This window comes from Eubalaena glacialis, chromosome 5 (assembly GCF_028564815.1).
Source record: "Eubalaena glacialis isolate mEubGla1 chromosome 5, mEubGla1.1.hap2.+ XY, whole genome shotgun sequence".
In the NCBI taxonomy this organism is placed as follows: domain Eukaryota; kingdom Metazoa; phylum Chordata; class Mammalia; order Artiodactyla; family Balaenidae; genus Eubalaena; species Eubalaena glacialis.
In genome coordinates this window covers 143,768,703-143,790,550 of record NC_083720.1, presented here as the reverse complement: position 1 = coordinate 143,790,550, position 21,848 = coordinate 143,768,703, and the positions used below count along the sequence as shown (strand labels likewise).

General features: G+C 33.9%; 1 protein-coding gene across 3 annotated transcripts in view; it reads left to right on the top strand.

Annotated features, from left to right (window-relative positions):
• CCSER1 (coiled-coil serine rich protein 1) overlaps nt 1-11,152 on the top strand; it is a 1,301,104-nt gene extending 1,289,952 nt beyond the window's left edge. For all 3 annotated transcript variants that reach the window (XM_061191724.1, XM_061191723.1, XM_061191722.1), the window contains one exon: nt 10,525-11,152. In XM_061191724.1, the coding sequence (XP_061047707.1) occupies nt 10,525-11,010 (486 nt within the window). In that variant the 3' untranslated portion in view covers nt 11,011-11,152. The remainder of the gene's footprint in view (nt 1-10,524) is intronic.
• The last annotated feature ends 10,696 nt before the right edge of the window (nt 11,153-21,848 follow it).

Genomic DNA, 21,848 nt, shown 5'->3' with positions numbered 1-21,848 from the left:
CCTCTGGGACAACATTAAATGCAACCACATTCACATTATAGGGGTCCCAGAAGGAGAAGAGAGAAAGGACCTGAGAAAATATTTGAAGAGATTATAGTCGAAAACTTCCCTAACATGGGAAAGGAAATAGCCACCCAAGTCCAGGAAGTGCAGAGAGTCCCATACAGGATAAACCCAAGGAGAAACACGCCGAGACACATAGTAATCAAATTTGCAAAAAGTAAAGACAAAGAAAAATTATTGAAAGCAGCAAGGGAAAAATGAAAAATAATATACAAGGGAACTCCCATAAGGTTAACAGCTGATTTCTCAGCAGAAGCTCTACAAGCCAGAAGGGAGTGGCATGATATACTTAAAGTGATGAAAGGGAAGAACCTACAACCAAGATTACTCTACCCAGCAAGGATCTCATTCAGATTCGATGGAGAAATCAAAAGCTTTACAGACAAGCAAAAGATAAGAGAATTCAGCACCACCAAACCAACTCTACAACAAATGCTAAAGGAACTTCTCTAAGTGGGAAACACAAGAGAAGGAAAGGACCTACAAAAACAAACCCCAAACAATTAAGAAAATAGTCATAGGAACATAAATATCGATAATTACCTTAAACGTGAATGGATTAAATGCTCCAACCAAAAGACACAGGCTTGCTGAATAGATACAAAAACAAGACCCATCTATATGCTGTCTACAAGAGACCCACTTCACACCTAGGGACACATACAGACTGAAAGTGAGGGGATGGAAAAAGATATTCCATGCAAATGGAAATCAAAAGAAAGCTGGAGTAGCTATACTCATATCAGATAAAATAGACTTGAAAATAAAGAATGTTACAAGAGACAAGGAAGGACACTACATAATGATCAAGGGATCAATCCAAGAAGAAGATATAACAATTATAAATATATATGCAACCAACATAGGAGCACCTCAATAAATAAGGCAACTGCTAACAGCTATAAAAGAGGAAATCGACAGTAACACAGTAATAGTGGGGGACTTTAACACCTCACTTATGCCAATGGACAGATCATCCAAAATGAAAATAAATAAGGAAACAGAAGCTTTAAATGACACAATAGACCAGATAGATTTAATTGATATTTATAGGACATTCCATCCAAAAACAGCAGTATACACTTTCTTCTCAAGTGTGCATGGAACATTCTCCAGGATAGATCACATGTTGGGTCACAGATCAAGCCTCAGTAAATTTAAGAAAACTGAAATCATATCAAGCATCTTTTCTGACCACAACGCTATGAGATTAGAAATGAATTACAGGGAAAATATCGTAAAAAACACAAATACATGGAGGCTAATCACGTTTAGTACGTTACTAAATAACCAAGAGATCACTGAAGAAATCAAAGAGGAAATCAAAAAATACCTAGAGATAAATGACAATGAAAACACGATGATCCAACACCTATGGGATGCAGCAAAAGCAGTTCTAAGAGGGAGGTTTATAGCTATACAAGCCTACCTCAAGAAACAAGAAAAATCTCAAGTAAACAATCTAACCTTACACGTAAAGGAACTAGAGAAAGAAGAAAAAACAAAACCCAAAGTTAACAGAAGGAAAGAAATCATAAAGACCAGAGCAGAAATAAATCAATATTGTGAAAATGACTATACTACCCAAAGCAATCTACAGGTTCAATGCAATCGCTATCAAAGGCATTTTTTACAAATCATCTAGAACAAATCATCTTAAAATTTGTATGGAGACACAAAAGACCCCGAATAGCCAAAGCAGTCTTGAGGGAAAAAAATGGAGCTGGAGGAATCAGACTCCCTGACTTCAGACTATACTACAAAGCTACAGTGATCAAGACAATATGGTACTGGCACAAAAACAGAAACATAGATCAATGGAACAAGATAGAAAGCCCAGAGATAAACCCACGCACCTATGGTCAACTAATCTATGACAAAGGAGGCAAAGATATACAATGGAGAAAAGACAGTCTCTTCAATAAGTGGTGCTCGGAAAACTGGGCAGCTACATGTAAAAGAATGAAATTAGAACACTCCCTAACACCATACACAAAAATAAACTCAAAATGGATTCGAGACCTAAATGTAAGACCGGACACTATAAAACTCTTAGAGGAAAACATAGGAAGAACACTCTTTGACATAAATCACAGCAAGATCTTTTTTGATCCACCTCCTAGAGTAATGGAAATAAAAACAAAAATAAACAAATGGGACCTAATGAAACTTCAAAGCTTTTGCACAGAAAAGGAAACCATAAACAAGACGAAAAGACAACCCTTAGAATGGGAGAAAATATTTGCAAACAAATCAATGGACAAAGGATTAATCTCCAAAATACATAAACAGCTCATGCAGCTCAATACTAAAGAAACAAACAACCCAATCCAAAAATGGGCAGAAGACCTAAATAGACATTTCTCCAAAGAAGACATAGAGTTGGCCAAGAAGCACATGAAAAGCTGCTCAACATCACTAATCATTAGAGAAATGCAAGTCAAAACTACAATGAGGTATCACCTCACACCAGTTAGAATGGGCATCACCAGAAAATCTACAAACAACAAATGCTGGAGAGGGTGTGGAGAAAAGGGAACCCTGTTGCACTGTTGGTGGGAATGTAAATTGATACAACCACTATGGAGAACAGTATAGAGGTTCCTTAAAAAACTAAAAATAGAATTACCATATGATCCAGCAATCCCACTACTGGGCATATAACCAGAGAAAACCATAATTCAAAAAGACACATGCACCCCAATGTTCATTGCAGCACTATGTACAATAGCCAGGTCATGGAAGCAACCTAAATGCCCATCGACAGGCGAATGGATAAAGAAGATGTGGTACATATATACAATGGAATATTACTCAGCCATAAAAAGGAACGAAATTGAGTCATTTGTTGAGAGGTGGATGGATCTAGAGACTGTCATACAGAGTGAAGTAAGTCAGAAAGAGAAAAACAAATATCGTATATTAATGCATGTATGTGGAACCTAGAAAAATGGTACAGATGAACCGGTTTGCAGGGCAGAAGTTGAGACACAGATGTAGAGAACAAACATATGGACACCAAGGGGGGAAAACTGTGGTGTGGTGTGGTGGGGATGGTGGAGTGCTGAATTGGGCGATTGGGATTGACATGTATACACTGATGTGTATAAAATTGATGACTAATAAGAACCTGCAGTATAAAAAACCAAACAAAAAAAAACAACTAATACTAAACTTTCTTTGGGTTATTTGTATGGAAATATGTTAATATAATTGTTTCAGACATTACATGAAATTTCTAAAAATCTTATATGTTCTGGTATAATGTTAAAGTCATAATTCTAGTTATTACTTTAAAATGTATATCTCAGAAATAACTAAATTTCCTTGTCAATTGCATTATTATGAACTTTAATCAAATCTTTAACCATGGTCATTTTTAAGTCTTTTGTCATTTACAGACAGTTCTGTGTGTACTCCGATGCTTTTGCAAAAATGTTCCTATAAAAGGGTTTCATCTTCAAGGAATTCATGGAAAAGACTCTGACAAGTACAGGTTTCTGGTAACTGACTATACTGCTGAACTGAATGAATAAGCATTTTCAGAACTCCAATGGAAAACTGATGAATTCATAAAAGTGCTAACAAAAGATCAAGATGAAAAAAAAATTAATTACATGGGACTGAGTCAAATGATGAGGATGATTATAATTTTTGTGACTTTCTGTTTGAATTAGGAAAAAAAAATTCCCACAAGGACTCAGAGGCAAAAAATATACAAATCAATTTTCACTGCAAAGTAAAGGAGCTGTTACAGTGGAGGATTACTGGACTGGATGTCAATATTATGACATAGTATGAGTGTGTTTCGTGTTTGGTAGTTGCAATCATTGTTGCTTTTGTTGTGGTCATCCATTTACAATGCTTGGTGTCAGTTTATTTATCTCTTGTAAAAATAAAATTCAGTGTGTGTGTGTGTGTGTGTGTGTGAAAAAAAAAAAAAAAGATCCAGGTAGTATATCAATCCATATAGATCAAAGTAATCAACTCATCAATGAGAGAAAAATGTCAAGAGAAAGAACATATCATATTAGATAAGCTCTATCAGTAAGGGAAAAAAACATGGTAGTAGATTCTTCTCTGGACTATGTAAATATTAAGAAGCTACTGGTAAATGCCAGGTACTATTGGGAGGAGTGGATTCAGCGTTAAACAAGACAGGCAATGTCCCTGCCCTTATGAAACTTCTATTTTAGTTGGCTTGGGTGTAGAAGTAAGTATGGGTCAAAGTGTCTATTCTTGAACATAAAACATACAGTATTCTGCATTTTATGTTTTACTTACTTGATCTAGAGCCTCATTAGTAAGAAACCATAAACCTTAGGAGGCATGTTTCTTCTCAGTATGAATTACCCAAGAGTTACTACTTAGCTTCTCCTGATAATTCTGGCTCACTTTAACATAATTTCATATACATCTCTTATTTAAATTCAAATTATAATGTCATTTTCAGTAATCTTTATAATTTGTTAAAATACTATTTAATATTAGCCATTTTTCTAATGTAATACCATTTTTTTTTCTACTAGCTATTGGAAGTTGCTTCAAGTATTTCTTTTCCTTTCGGAACAATTCTAGTTGTAAAACAATGCTATTTTTGGTTAAGTGGAGAACATTGCAGAAAAATATATCTTAAAATCAAATAAAATAACCAATCATGTGCTAAATTTTAATCTATATAAGAAACTAGGAAGTTGTTGCCTGATAACATTTTTGGCAATTACCAGTATAGTTCACACAGATGAAATAAAGTTCAGAAAAACATTATGAAATTCATTAATCAGTGATTGAAACATTGCTCCCCTCCTCATTAGTTCTATCATGTCACCCTGCCTTAATGAAAATTGGGCTATGCACATTGGCATGATTACCGTATATATTCTTTGCATCAGATATCAGACCATTTTTAAATGTAATAAAACCCCTAAAACCAGGATAAATCTTACAATCAATGTTTTCAACCGTGTTGCAGTTGCAGTGGAGTTTACATTGCTATGTGTGGATTTTATCATAGTTTCATATTGTCCTTTCTTTGATTGAGTTATATGCAGTATTAGCACTACATGTGGTGAGTTACCAATAAGAATATTTTCAAAAAGCTTTTACTATGATTTGGTATTATAGCAAATGTTATTTTGTATATGGAAAGCCAAGGAAAGAAAGAAAGAGTATAACTTTGATATTAATGAAAAAAATATTTGTACTTCCATTGCCTTCAATTCCGCACTCTCTTCTAAATTAAAAACCAAATGCTTTATGAAATCAAAAGAAGGAATATACTCACACGTACATGAAGCTGTATCATTGAGACAAATGCAAAAAGACTATCAAACCTAAGAAAGGGAAGTGAAGACAGAAGAAATTCGAACGAGAGGCTGGTGTGACTGATGAATGGGTCACACCACTAGTAAGGAAGGAATGTGGTTTTTGTTTGTTTTTAATTAGCATCATAAGTTTTGTTTGTTTTTTCTTTCTTAGGGTATGTAAAATAATAATGTGTTTTAAAATCATTCATCTTGAATTCAATGAAATGTAGATTATATACTCCAGTGAAGAAATGAGAGGAAAAAAATTATAGGGAAGTAAAGAACTGATTTTATTATAATCTTCAGTTTTGACTGATTAATCACTAAATTTGCCATCCATTCATCTTCTACTAGGAACCCAAAGGATAGGTAATAAAATAACTGTTTGACAGCTAAATTGTCTAAAAACTAACATAATTATATTAGTTTGTGGAAATTTAATTCCAGCTTTGAGAAAGATGTGGCTAGGTATATGCACTGAAAATTCCCTCTGGGGAAGTGATCTCAAGAGCTTCAGAAGGAATTAACGTCAATTAGCAGCATGATGAAAAAATTATTTCCCTCTGGACCATTGCAACCAAATACAAATTGTGTGTGTGTGTGTGTGTGTGTATATATATATATATATATATGCAAAAATATATTTTTATATTTTGAATCAAAGGGATCTTTCCTAGGTTTGTCTATATAGAATTAAATATATATTTAAATGTAGACTTTTAGAACTGGAAGATAATTGAGTAAATGTGAGAGTTTCTTCAAGATCTAATTTTTATCTTCTATTTTTCTCATCTCTTTCAATAGGCTCATAAATGAAGCCCAGAGAAATTAATTTCTTCATCAAAGTTCACACAGTTTGATAGCAGCACAGACAAGATTAGAGTCTTTGGCCCAAGGTTCAGTGTTCTTTCCATTATGCCAAATTATCCCATCATATATTAGGTACATAAGTAGGATAATGAGTGTAGTGGATGCTGTGGTGTGCTCCCAAGTTCTCTCCTCCCCCACCCCAATCACACACACATACACACAGTCACACACACACACACACACATTTTCACAACTAAAGCCTTCATTTTCCCAGTTGGTAAAAAAGTTGGCAGCTGATAGCATTCAAGTAAGTTCCTTTACAAAAAAAAAAAAAAAAAAAAAAGCCTATTCATTCATGGTTACAACCCCCCTTCCCAGATATTGCCAATGTCGAATAACTTGTTGATATGAGTATAAGGCGCCCAACCACTTGCCTAAATTGGGGACAACTCTGAGGAGTCATCCCAGCTTCAGATTTCCCTGTGTGATTATCTGAGATAGATAGTTTAATTGCATAGAGTTTAACTTCTCCCTCTGCCAGACACTGCTTTCTTCATTACCCCAAGGGTGTTGACTTGAGAATACACTCTAGTAAACTTTTGTTTATTGTCTCAAATATTTGTCTCAGAATCTGTTCTAGGGAACCAAACCATAAAAATAAATGTAAAATTACTCAAGTATTCTGGAGTAAATTACTTTGCTTTTTTAAGTTGAGATAGAAGTATTCAAAGTGGTTTAACTTCTAAAGGATGAAGCAAGCATCTATCAGAGAAACTTCTAGGTGTATTCACTTTATTTTATTACTATACTTATTGTTGCTCTCATCAAGATAACTATTCCTCAGGGATAATATTAGGCATTTTATACACAGTAGTTCATTAAGTCTTAACTATAATCCTGTATGTAGATACAGGTATGAATGTAAATCTTCCTTTCCCAGATGAGGAAATTGGAGATTTGGGAAGGGTAAGTAACTTGCCATGGTCACTTAGCTAGAAATTGTCTGATTCTGGTTGATTCTCTCATTAGACCTCAAGCTGCCTAAATGCAAGAGCTGGTTCTCTTATGAACAATACTATTTCCTATCACATAATATAGCACCTTGCTCTCAGTAGAGGTCAATAAATATTTATCAAATCAGAAAAGGAACCTTTATTTGTCTGACCCCAAATCCATGCCATTGGCCCCATGTGCTATGCAATCACCCATGTACACTATGAGCCCTAGACTTAATGGTGAACATCACAAAGAACTAAAAAAAAAAAAAAAAAAGAAAAGTCTAAGATGTTAAAAGCAAACTATGCTGAACAAACAGAAATGGGTGATTTAAATATGCATGTAAAAAAAATAGATCATTTCATTTTGTTTCTTTTTATAGTAGATGCATATGTACCTTGTAGGATCAGATGTTATACCAGAGAACACTGAGTCTGCCTGTGGGATTGAGTCATTTGATCCCTTTCAATATGTCTTATTAAAACTGTATATTCAATTTAATGTAATATCCCAGGAGGGTTGAAATGATCACATAAAGAAAATGGTGAACATTTCCCCAAATCTAACGTTAAAGTAACGGAAATGAAGTTTCCACTCATCTCCTCAGCTTTCCTAGGCAGCACATATATAAATAGAATAGAAAGGTTTATTATCATGATGAATTTACCAATGGCTATTTTGTTCTGAAACAAATTTTTTTCTCAGAGTATTTTATACCCATGATGTTTCTGACATTTGGATGTGATATTAGGCACAGTGTTTGAGGATCTTTCAATAACTGATTCAACAGTTAAGTGAGCATCTTATAGAAGTAAAGTCACAAAGATGAAAAGAAAATAAAATCTCACATTTCTAAGTAGGTCCAAATACCTAGCTTATTTCTTTTACTCCCAAGAAAGTCCCTGAAACACCTTCTGTAAGTCATACAATGCTTCTTTCACACAAACAGGTAACCAGCCTTACTATCTCTACCGCAAATCAAGGGAAGAGTTAAAATGGCAAATTAGAAGTAATGGAGAGGGTCTGATATAAGTAAGCCCAAATTAAAAACTAGAATGGCAGCTTACTACAGACATTAAGACAATTTAAAGAAAGAAAGAAAAGACATGGTTAGCAAAATATCTCAATCTGAAGTCACTGAGTATAAAGACACTAAAGATATCCCCTAATAGAACTTAGTTTTACAGAAGATTGGGGATATTCATCTCAGTAATGATAATCTTGAAGCCTCAATTTAAGTTACAGTATGGTTCTGCATGTACTTTATTTTAGAAAAATGTGATACAGTTTAGAAATATTCCCATGGGAATACTGAGAGGCAGAATGAATCGGTGGTTAATCAAGCAGACTGTCTATCTTACACTATCTGTAGAGTACAAACTCACTGTGCTTCCATTTTCTAGTCTGTGTAATGGGACTAACAGAAGCTACCTCAAGAGACTCTTGTGAGGGATAAATAAGGGCATTAGATAAATGCTTGGCATATAATACACACTCAATAAATATATTATCTCAAGCAGATAAGCTATTTTTCAGCAAGTATTTATCAAATGCTTAATATGTACCAGAGAATTGGGTCAGGAGGTTTAGATTGGAGATAGGAGAAGTAGACGACTTGAGGTTGCCTATTTGCAGTACATCAGCAAGGACTTGATTTAAAGGTATATGAGGAAAAAGAGAAAGCAAAGGTGATTTATAGATGTTGGCCTGATAGTGGTACCATTCGTGAGAAGCAGGGTATTTGGGGAAGAATAGGTTGCAGACTCAAAATCAAGTTTGTTTTTTTGGTTTTGTTTTATGTCAGATTAGGAATGTTAATTAGTCAAAGTGATGATGCCAGATAAGTAAATTAGGGCTCAAAGTAGAGACCAGGTTTGGAGAAATGGTTTTCTAGGGAACAAACAATGAAAAGTTGGGTGTTTAAAAACTATGCCATTTAGATGTCAGGTACACAGAAATTTTCATTGGCCCTTCAGCACATTTTGTACTAGCCTACTGCCATGTGCTCTATTCTCCTCTCTCTTACCTCTTTCTCGTCCCTTTTTTCCTCCTTCTTTGTAACAACAATAAATCCTTTGTTTTTTGCCACCAGAGCAATAAGCCAACTAGTTAGTTTCTATCTCAATGTATTTTTCTAAACCAAGACAGTGCTCTCTTCAAGAGGAATTCTGGTGCCAGTTTGTAATCTTTGCTTCCTCCACAACATGATTCAATAAGCTATGTCTTGCTCCTGTCATTAGAGTATAAACTTCTTGTGAGAAAGCAGATGGGCCTATACTCATGGACCTGATTTTGATTAATAAAGTGCATCCAAAAGTCTAAATGCTGAAATTTCTTTTAAGTGCCCTATTGTTCTCTGTAGGTCATTGGAGTGACTTCTTTTTTTAGTTCCTTAAACTTCTAGGTTACCACTTTGCTGACACAAATCATGATATTGATCATTCTAAAACTCTCTGAGCGTACACTCAAGTAAATATAGCATATTAAATCCAACAAAAATGTATAGATTCATATATAGATGTTCATTACTTATTAAAATAACATGTATTCTCAGAGAAAATTATAGAATGCAAACTTAGGAAATTAGATAAACACATTTCAAAATGCCTTTTAATTCAACTCTGAAAAGAAATGAGCTATCAAGCCATGAGAAGACATCAAGAAACCTGAAATGCATATTACTAAATGAAAGAGGCCAACCTGAAAATACTACATACTGTATGAGTCCAACTCTATGACACTCTGAAAAGGCAAAACTATGGAGACAGTAGTTGCCAGTGGTGGGGAGAGGAGGGGAGAGATGAGTAGGCAGAGCACAGGGGATTTTTAGGGTAGTGAAAATACTCTGTATGACGATATAATAATGGATAAATGTCATTATTAAGTGTGTCCAAACCCATAGAATGTAGAACTCCAAGAGTGAACCCTAAGGTAAGCTGTGGACTTCGGGTGATTATGATGTGTCAGCAAAGGTTCATCCTGGGTAAAAAGCGACACCATTCTGTTAAGTAATGTTGATAATGAGGGAGGCTATGAATGTGTGGAGGCAGAAGGTCTATGAGAAATTTCTGTACCTTCGTCTCAATTTTGTTGCCAACTTAAAACTGCTCTTTAAAAAAGTATTTTAATAAATGCCTTTTAGAGTAAATTATTCATTTAACCACTCTTTACAGTAGAATTGCACTGGGAAATATAATCTCATGGAAAAGAGAAAATAATTCTATTGATATTTTTTAAGCCTTGTTGAAAACTTACGGTTTTGGACACAAATGCAAAAGCAACACTCTGGTGTGTGTGCTATGAACGTATTTTTTAAAGACATCTTTTCTTTTCCATGTCTTTACCTCAGGCTACATATCGAAATCGAATTGTGAGCCAAAGTCTCAGCACAAGGGACAGAAAAGCAATGCATACTCCCACCGAGGACCGTTTTAGATACTCAGCAGCGGACCAGACAAGCCCCTACAAAAGCAAGACCTGTCAGCTCTCCAGTCTATGTTTAAGCAATTTTTTGAAGGACAAGGAACTAGTGGAAGTTATCAAACACTCCAGAGGAACTTACGAAACCCTCACGTCAGAGGTCACCCAGAATTTACGGGCCACTGTAGGGCAGAACTCTCTGAAACCAATAGCTAAGACCGAAGGGCTTTCCACGTTCTCAGAGAAACCAAAGGACCAAGCTGCTGTGGCCCGACAGCATTCAACCTTTACAGGCAGGTTTGGACAACCTCCAAGAGGGCCAATCTCTTTACACATGTACAGCAGAAAGAATGTTTTCCTCCATCACAATTTACACACAACTGAGCTGCAGGCTCTAGGCCAGCAGGATGGGTAATTATATCACCCTATTCCTGTCTCTGGGTAGGACAAGACGGTTAGTGTTTCTCGTGCATAGCTCATGTTTAAATTTTCATGTATTTTTTATTACTTTTTATTTTTAGTTACAAACAAAGAATTTTACTTTTTTTTTTTTAGAATGAGGGTTCAAGCATGTTAATTGAATTAGGTTTAATAGCTTTGGAGACTTTATTATATATATGTATAATAAATGAGACCATCTTGCTGGTTTATATACAGGCCATAATTTATTTATCTTTTATCTTTATCAGTCACTGATATGCATTGAAGTTTCAGAAGGTAATATCAAATAGCACTCTGTTCACTTAATGGTGTTACTGTGAAAATAGATGTGCAGAATAAATAGATAAAGGGATTGTAAGGAATTTTAAATTACATAGTTAATAGAAAGAGAAAAGAGGGATTTTAAAGTCTTGTATTTGGTGGTGTATTTATTTGAAGAATGAAGCTTGCTTGCATATAACCTAGAGATGCGTTTGTCTCTCTATTACATACAATCAAGCTTATCTTGCCATAACGATTAAGGGGGAAAATGGTATTTCTTTTATCCTCTAAGTGTTTAGTTCACACTAGTTCACAAAGGATTTCAGACTGAGTAATTGCTAGCCAAATAGAGAATGACAGCTCTGATCATCGAAAAATTTTGCTTTTAGTTTTTGCTATTGATGTTGAAGTACTATGACATAACACAGTGAGGTGGTAATGTTGCCTGAATTTTGTCAAATGATGCGTAAAGCATGACGTGCTACACTCTTTGAGTCACTGCCATGGTTATATCACCGTATTTTTTAAAAATTTGAGGAATAGAACATTCTAAGAAGGTTATTTTACTTCACTTTCCTTATATTTTTAAATTTTTCACTTCTTTTTTTTAATGTGTGTCCAATTTTGCTTCATATACATTAACCCATACCAATTACTCTACGTGATGAATTGAGGAAGAGAAAGTCAGTTTCTTGGTAGCCCAGTTTACACTATTTTGACTATTCAGTCATCTAGATTTAGAGGAAAAAGTAAAATATATGTAAACTTTGGCAATTTGATCTTAGAAATAAATCTCTAACAGGAATACTTAACTCGTTTGATGGCAAATGTTTCTCTTTAACACACAAGGCCTAATATGTTTTATACATAAGTGCACGTGAGAGAAATAATTCCTTTATGTTTAATGAATAATAGAGCTGTATGCAGCTATAGAAATAAATAATTTTAAAATGACCAGTAGGAATCAGGGCTGCAGTTTTCTTATACAAAGATAAAAGCTAATAACTGAATCCATATTAGGCATACTCCATGCAAATTGAAATTGTCATACCTACTGCATGATCTGTTTCCCTTGTGCTCTCTGACAGAATCCATGAAATGAATAAAGGGAAACTGAGATAGCAGTTTTAGCATGGCATCTGACTAACCTGCTTAAATTAAAGCTATGTGTGAAATGCATCTCCTAAAGCAAAAGTGCATTTGAGCTCTATGCTTTGGGGAAAAGCCATTAGATATCCCCCCACTAGCTTTAACTATTAAACTTTAACCACTTTTCAAACTTTGATTAGAATTGATAAGAGTAAAGAGTTTAGTGGATATGCTGGATTTGTAATTTCGGTTTTCCAAAGGAAAACACATGTGCATCAAGACAAATGTTTGCCAAATGTTTTCTTTTTTTGTGTGTTTGTAATTCTGCCAAAAGAGAATAATGCACACTGCAATTTGCTTGGCTTAATGAGACTGCTCTCTAAAATTCCCACTATACTTTAGAAGTTATAATATTCATGCAGACAGACATTTTGGGCTGGATGGTATTTAAGAAGTGATAGAAAAATTATGATTATTAATTGTGGAATTCAGCTTCATTTGTCCTAAAAGTTGGTGTGTGTTACTAGAGTATTTGAAGTCTGTAAATAAATCAGAATGGTAAAATAATCAAGGATTTTTTCCCAGGATATGGAAGAACTATGTATCACAAATAATGTTTTTGATTTGGACTTTTGGAGCTTATAGTTTTGCTTTTCTGGAAGATAGACTTTTGAATTATACTTTGTAAAAAATAATCTATTTAAGAAAATCTGTCATTTAATAGACATTTTAAGAGATGTTTTAAATGCTAGTATTTTCTTGAAAAATGTTTTTTAAAGCTGAAACATTCAAAAAGAAAACCTGGGTTAAACAGTTCAATTTTAAAAGGAGGGGTATTTTTTGGATATATCATCTTAAAGCTGTTTTGTATCAGTATTTTCAGCATTGTTATAATATTATTTGTAATACTAAGTGTAACTCAGGCCTGGAGAAGGTGTAAGCCCACTATGCTAATATACATCAGTAACTGTAAAACAGGGGTTCTTTGTAAGTTCCTCTTGTGTATATAGAGTACTCATGTGGGCATTCTTTCAGCAAATTGATTTCTTTGTACTAAAATCTCTAGTTTTCTAAGACAGTTCCATGTATAAAAATGATTTATACATTTCTCCAAGGCGGTACATATCCAAAGACATGACACCAGGGGGAAAAAGTGCTTGTTTTTCTGATGGAAGCAGTTGTCTTTTCTTTCCCTTCCTGTTTCTTCTGTGCATGTGTATGTGTAGCTAAGCCTAAGTAACTCTGTAAAATTTCTGCTGCAAATCTTCTTTTCTGAATTTAGAACGTGTTTTAAAGGACACTTAAGAAGAGCTATTCCTTAAGGAAAAGCTGTTTCCACCTGAAATAAACTGTTCTCATTTTTGTAATTATTGGAACATGCAACTGTATTTCTATGAAGTCATTGATTTTTTTTCAAATAATTTTATATGCTAACAGAGTCACAGCAAAATTATTATCTCTCCAAACTATTTTTTTTCTTCTTTGGAGCACCATAGTCTTTGTGCAAATGACACCATGAAACTGTAGCTGCAGTGCTAAAGGTGTGACTCTACCAATATCAATATGCTCAGGGTAAGGACCTAGGGCCACATATCAGTCAAGTTGTTTTTGTTATTTATTGATTGAGATATAAATAAAATAGCCAGCCACTAGTCAACAATGAACATTTGTAGACATGCCCACACTTACTTAAAATGCTTACCAAGATTTTCTTAATCAATCTGGGTTTATGACCTGTGTTTTACATCTTGTATTTCCCAAGATTTCAACCTAGCCTATTGTCATTAATTTTCTGAGTGTTACTGAATTCAAAGTAATTAATTGAATTCAAAGAAAATTTCACATTTTGTTTTGTTTACCTAGTGTGTGTTTAACAGAGATAACACTTCCACTAAAAGTTAATATTTTCTTTTTATTATCATGTATTTAAGGATAAGGTAAATGATCAAGATAAATGATCATATTCCACTAGTCCTCCAAGACCTTTCTTGGTAACTTAGTTGCTGATGGAATAGTAGGAGTTTATTGAATGGTGACATTCATTATCGCCTTTCTCATTATTAAGAAGTAGTAAGTAACCCACTATAGTGGGTAACTTGGAATACTGGCTATAGTCTTATAGTCTAAATTTTGTTCTACTTTTCCACTTTTAGAACTTTATATTCCAAATACCTACAGAAGTAGGAAGTGCTTCAAAACAGCACTTACAACTCCATTAAACCACCTGTAGATCAACGTGGAAAAAGAAAGGAGGATGCCTGTAGAGGTGCTGTCTGTGATTGCCATTCTTATCCCTGAATCACATTCCCCACAGCCGGAGGCTTTTCCCTGGTGATATATCCATTTAAATATAGTACTGATTCATTTATTCTAAGGATTTTGATTGCATTCTGGAACTTGACTCTATTTAGGCTTTATTATCAAATCCTTTTATATATTTTCTTTTTTTACCCCAAGAAATAATTCAATCACACATAATATTTCTTTGGTAATTTATTCCTCCTGGAATTTAAACTTTTTTCTTGTTCTTTTTCCATGTGCTAATTTTGTCATGCCAACACTAGGCTATATCTATACACATGGCAGGGATGATAGAAAATATAAACTAGTTGGGTTCTTACAAAAAGTTGAATTGCACTGTAGTATAAGAGCAAACGGCCAACTATAAACCAACTAAACAAAGAAGCCCTCTTCTCTAACAATATACATGAGCATTGCCAAATTTTTATTTTTCAAATCTCAATCTGTGCCAAGTTCTTTCACCAATAGAACCACAAACATATCCACCAACTATTTATTGACAATAAATTTGATCTTGCTCAGAACCCACTTGCTCAGTACCAAGTAGTGTAGCCCAAAAATATGTTAGAGATCTCATTTTCCAGGTGTGTTATCTATGGAAAAGAATGAAGGCAGTTCACCCTATTTCAGACCTGAAATTTTTCCCATAGAAATTAAGACAATGAAAATTCTTACTGATACAAAGTGGGGTTCATCTACCTAACTAATCTAGAATGTGGGATATCATGGTTCCTTTTAGAGAACTTTCAATCTAGCCCCATTAACTTCACCACTTTAACAAACATACTTTTCCTCTTGAACATAAAATTCAAGAAAAAGAACTTTCTACATCTTACCATCCTTTCCAAACATTACCTCATTGCTTTGGTAAGCTCAGGTTGCTGTTACAAAATACCGTAGAGTGGGTGGCTTAAACAATAGACGAGTATTTTCCACAGCTCTATAAGCTGAAAGCCTAAGATAAAGGTGCCAGCTGATTCAGTTCCTGGTTTAGATAGCTTTGTTCTTCTCACTGTTTTCTCACATGGCAGAGAACAAACAAGCTGTGGTCTTATAAGGTTGCTAATCCCATCATGGGGCCCCTCCCTCATCTAAACCTAATTACTTTCCAAAATCCCCACCTCCATGTTCCATCACATTGGGGTTAGGGCTTCAACATATGTTTTGGGGGAACACAAATGTCCAGTCCATAGCATTCATTTTCATCCCAGTAAGTTTGCTATTGTTTTACTCACTTCATAGATGAGATCAGAAAGGTTAGGTAATTTGCCAGGGACACACAGCATGTATGTTTAACTAAACTGGATTTCATATCCCTTGATCTTTCCATTTATACTATGCTTATCTCCAGAGTTAGGCTTCCTCCCAAGGAGGCAGAGTGATTCAAGCAAATATGTGCTGTCTCAATTTGCTATACTCCTCTTAAAATTCTATTGCTATTGCTAGGAAAGAAAATCTGAGCAATGATCTATTTTAGCAAACCAGAAAGCTACTCATTCCAAAGCTTTTCTTAGAACAATTATTGATGTTTAGATCAATAAATATAGAATCCTGAGAGGAAAGCACTTACTATATTTCAAGGTTACTTCTAGAAAATCTGACACCCTAATTTTCTTTCCTTGAAGGCAATTGGGAAAAATAGAAATAATTGCATGCTGTATTTTTTAACGTAGAGAGCCAATAAAGTGTCTAGCATAAGGAAAACATACAATAAATGAACAATAACCTAGTTATCAGATTATCTTACTATTTCCTTCATTTTCTGAGGATATTGATATAAACATCATTGAATTTGATATGTTTGTGTTGCCTTATATACATTTTTTAAAAAGATAATTACAAAATTAGATATTTGTATCTAGGGACAAAAATTACAGCTGATTTAAAGTCCCTTAAATATTCGGAAGGAACTGAAATTAAATGGGAAATAGAAATTTATTTGCTCTAAATTTTTAAATACATTTTATTTTATAGTTAATCATATATACCTAAATAATGTCTAAATAAGATATCATCCCACCATGAATTGTCTCTTCCAAAGTCTTGTTTTCAGGAATGCAAGAGAACTGGAATATTAACTTACCTAGATCCTATTTTTAAGGGAAAAAGGACTATTCAATATATTCTAATATATTTGGGTCTGAGATTATTAACATTTGTAATAATATTTTCTATTCTCTAAAACTAATGATTTAGTGAGACAGATAATAAACAGCAAATTACTCTAGAAATTACAATTTTTAGTAATATTGAATGCCATAGTATAATTTCTTTCAAGGCTTTTAATTCCCCAAAGAACAGTGATTTTATTTAATGGAAATTTCACCATTTGACTAGTATTCTGAGAAAAGATTGATACACTTAAGCATGACGATTAGAAAAATATGCATAATCCCTCTGCAAAATAAATTTTAAAACAACAAATATGTTGTGTGGTACTTGACTGCTTTTATTATGACATTAATTTGTTCTGAATCTGTCTTAGTGATAGATCGGTTTACACATGTGTTCATACTGAGCATAAAGCAGTGTGATTTATTTCTAGGTTCTTGAAGTTGTGCTCATTGGGAAGAGGCAAATCAGCCACTTACTTCATCAGCCAGTTGACTTCTATTTCCACATCCTTTGCCACCATGCTTTTTTCTTCATTTCTGATATACGGTAATAAAGTACAATATCTCAGAGACCACTGGGGGAATATGATGCTATCAATTTCATTTTAATCCATGTGTGGACTCTCTTATTCTGAACTATATTCTTTATCTTCATTTTTTACAACTGGGGAGAATTCAAAATATATCTTAGAATGTTTTGACTTTATAATTCATGAAACTGTTTATTCTATATGTTTTGTAACAATACAAAAAATACAAAATTATTCTAAATTTTCTCTGTCTCTCTCACTCACACACACACACACACACACACACACACACACACAGTTTTCTAAAATGGCTGAAAGATGGATGATTCAGAATAGCTACTCAAGAATTTGAAGCAGTGCATGAATATGTATCCATTTGGCATCCATAACAGCCAATAGGGAAGAACATACACTTAAAATGCTGGCAATGCCTTAAAAGCATACCTTTAACGTTTTATGTTTAAACTCATCAGATATTCTCTATAGCCTCACAACTTCAGAGTAAATTGTGCTCCACTGGTGTATGCTTTATATAATGTGATTTCAAAAAGCTGAAATAAACCAGTATGATACATTTTATAATTTATTTGTAATATGACCTTATGGTTTAAGATTCAATCCATTTTCCTGACCACAGGAAGAGTTTCTCTTTGATTCTGAACTCTATTTTCTATAAAGAATGTTGAGAAGCACTGTATTTTTTAGTTAAATTAGTGGAGGTACTAAATTTTAGGGGTTATTTTGAAGACTTTATGAGAACGTGTAACCTCCACTTCTAAATTCTGTTGGCAATCATTTACAAACCCTTTGGTTATGATTAAAATCAATCAGCACTTTCTTGTGGATGAATTATACAGACATTTCTCTTTAAAATTTCAATTGTAAAACAGTCATTTAAAAATATTTAAAATGGAATATTGATGTATATAGTGTTTATACATTTTTTTCAAATAGTCTCATTTTAATCTTACTTTAAATGGCTCTTACATATCTCATTCCATTTTATGCTTATTTCTCTAATATAAAAAATGCTTTGACATTTGTAGAGATATTATCAATAGACCAGGCATTACAGCATTAAATGTACAGAAGTGACACAGTAAATATCATGGTATAAGGACAATTTGAAAATCAAATCACATTTCAGAAGATGACCATGAAAGTAGAACCAACCTTTACACAGAAAGTTAATTTAATTATAATTTAGCCAAGTGAGCACTTGATTTAGTCTCATTTGTAGGTCTTCCTCATACCCTTAATTTCACAAGAGGAGAGAGAATTGCTTCACTTAAAAGCATTATTTATAATACACTGGTAATCACAGGACCCAAAAAATAATAATGATGATGCTAGAAGATGCTTTTGTACGTTGTGATTCATTGCTAGTGTTTGGGTTAATTCTGTTTATTTTTCATTTCACAGATTCTTATACATGAAAATGGAAATATTTAAGTAAAGTTAACTTTTAGTTAGAAACCGTGTTGAAGGTATTATTTCTTATGCCAGTTTGGACTCTACATTATTATTTTCTATAAAAGGAGAGCTGGACAGAGGAGGGATATACATGTAAACTCGGTCTTGAAATCTGGTTAACAGTGAAATATAACCACATCCTGGAAATTCACCTATATGGCTGACATTAACGAGTCTAAACTGGATACATTAGGTCAGAGGCTGATACGAGTTTTATCTTTACACACAGAACACATGGCTCAAAAGTATGTCCTGGGGACTTCCCTGGTGGCGCAGTGGTTAAGAATCCGCCTGCCAATACAGGGGACACAGGTTCAATCCCTGGTCTGGGAAGATCCCACATGCCATGGAGCAACTAAAGCCCATGCGCCACAGCTACTGAGCCTGCTCTAGAGCCCGCAAGCCACAACTACTGAGCCCATGCACCACAACTACTGAAGCACGCGTGCCTAGAGCCCATGCTCTGCAACAAGAGAAGCCACTGCAATGAGAAGCCCGCTCACCTCAATGAAGAGTAGCCCCCGCGCGCAGCAATGAACACCCAACGCAGACAAAAATAAATAAAAATAAATAAATTTATTAAAAAGAAAAAGTGTGCCCTGATAGCTTTTAGATCCAAATATCACTTGAGTAAATTTGATAAAACTGTAGCACTATCTCACCAGCCATAATCACTGTTTTGTATTTAAATTCTAAAATAAGAATATTTATTAGTAAAGAAAACATTGCTAATATGCAGAGACTTCTATGTTGCTAAAAACTGAATTTAAAGATTTTAAACAGTGTACTGAAGGACTGTCTTGTGTGTGGAAACTAAAATGAAGAGCCAGTATTTATAACTGCCTAAGAATAGACATTGGCTAATGAGATTATATTATTACATGTTGTTGAAATTAAAGTAATAGTTTAATATCTACCTGATTATAAATAGAAAGTCAGAAAAACAATAAAAAGAATTAGTAGAACACAAGAAGTTGGTGCAGAATATTTGAAGATCAACTTAAACAGCCCAACATCTGATTATTCAGTGAGAGTTACATTAACCTCTACTTTCAGAAATAAGGGTTGAATGTAGAGGTTTCCAGAGGAATCTTTCTTAGTGAAGTCCAGGAATCAATACAGTCATTCACATCAACTCATTCACATGACAGATAAGCCTATTACATGAATCAGGATAATCATGCTATTACATTAAACATAAAATTGGAGTAACTGGAAACATGCAATTAGGTTTTGTCCCAAAGATGATTATATTCATCTTTCAAAGGAGAGTGTACAAATACTTCTTAGAAAGGAATTAATCACATTATTAGGAATAGGTTCAAATATTTATAGTCCTTGAACTGTTCAACTGCAGGAGGTGATAAAACACTTCCCCAATATATCTAATGATAGTATATTATGATGAATAGAAAACACTGCCTCTTATGAGTATTGGTTATGGAGTAGTGATGCTATGCTTAGCTGACAATCAGAGATGGCAGAAAAATGTCACTGCTTAACATTTGAGAAGTATATCATATAGACGATGGGAACAAATACAAATGGCCAAAGTCTTTGCTATTTTGTTTTTGTTATATTGTAAAGAGTCAGGGTGTTCCAATTCTCTCTCTCCAATAATTCCTTAATGAGATAGCAGCCTTATAAATTACCTCCTGTTAAGCTTTCTCTTGACATGTGCATGAAAGCCTTAAATCCTAGATTAGTAATAATAGACCCTCAATTTTCCACTGAAATTTTTAATGTTAAAAGACCTCCTCCATGCTTTGGGGCAGGTAAAATAAAAATTGAATATAAGATTTAAAATTAATAGGGTTGCAGTCACTCAGAAAAATTTATCAACACTTTAGAGAATTTTCCTTTTTTAATTTTTATTAAGGACAACTTTAGTATTCCTGAATGAAGCCGTTCTGTTAATGTACTACAGTACATGCATAACCAGCTACATTCATGCATATGCAACCCACCTATATGTATGGTTCCCTACCATCTGCCAAATTGTGTGCTCTGCAGTTAGGACATAAAGACAAAATTATAATTTGCCTATACTCAGGGGTTTAGATTATGTTTCATTTATTCACAGAGAAATAGTGGTTAGGGGCTCTGTCTAGTGACCTGAGATGGATTCTTATTACTTTTAATAATGCCTAACAATTACTGAGTGTTGTCCTATATATATAGGCAGGCACTATATTAATTGGTTAACATAAAATATAAATAAACATAAATTTAAATATTAAAAAAACAAAATAAAAACATGGATTTTCTTATTTAATCCTCACAACAAGCCTTGGTAAATATTCATATTATTATTCCTATTTTTTACCTTTGAAAACAATAAGGATTATGGATTTGTCCCAAGTCACATAGCCAGTGAGAAGCCTAGATGGCTGCTATAGCAGACAGTGCTGTTCTCTATAAACACAGAAAAGAGCAAAATTATTTCTACCAGAATTATTAAGAAAGGTTTCTAAACAATCTGAGCAGTTGCCTTATATGTGAAACAGAGTTTGAGATAGAAAAATAGAACCATTTTAAGTTATCCTAGTGTTACCATACCTGCATAGCAAAGGGAAAAAGGCCATTGAATACAGACTTTGGAGTGAGAAAGCAGTAACTCTGAACCTTGGCTGCATAGCTTACTTGTTATACAGACTTGGCAAAATTATCTAATTCTGTAAATCTTAAATTTTCTCATATGTGAAAATGTGGCTAATAATTCCTACCACAAAAGGTTACTTTAAAGACTAAATTAGATAATATATATGAGAAAATCTATCACAATAGCTCACATTTATCATTTAAAAACTTTCTAATTAATTTTATCTACTGTAGTTGTCCTACAGAATCTCTGTGAGTTCTTGGGCCATTAGAAAAGCACAGGACTTTGGCAAGTCACACAAAGCAGACTTAAAAGGCACCAGTTTTCTTTATATTTGGAATATCATCACTATGAATAAGTGTGCAAGCTTTTCATGATATTCACAAACCAACTCTTAGAAATAATTCCCAAGATAATTGCTTAAGATGTGGTTCACGGGAGT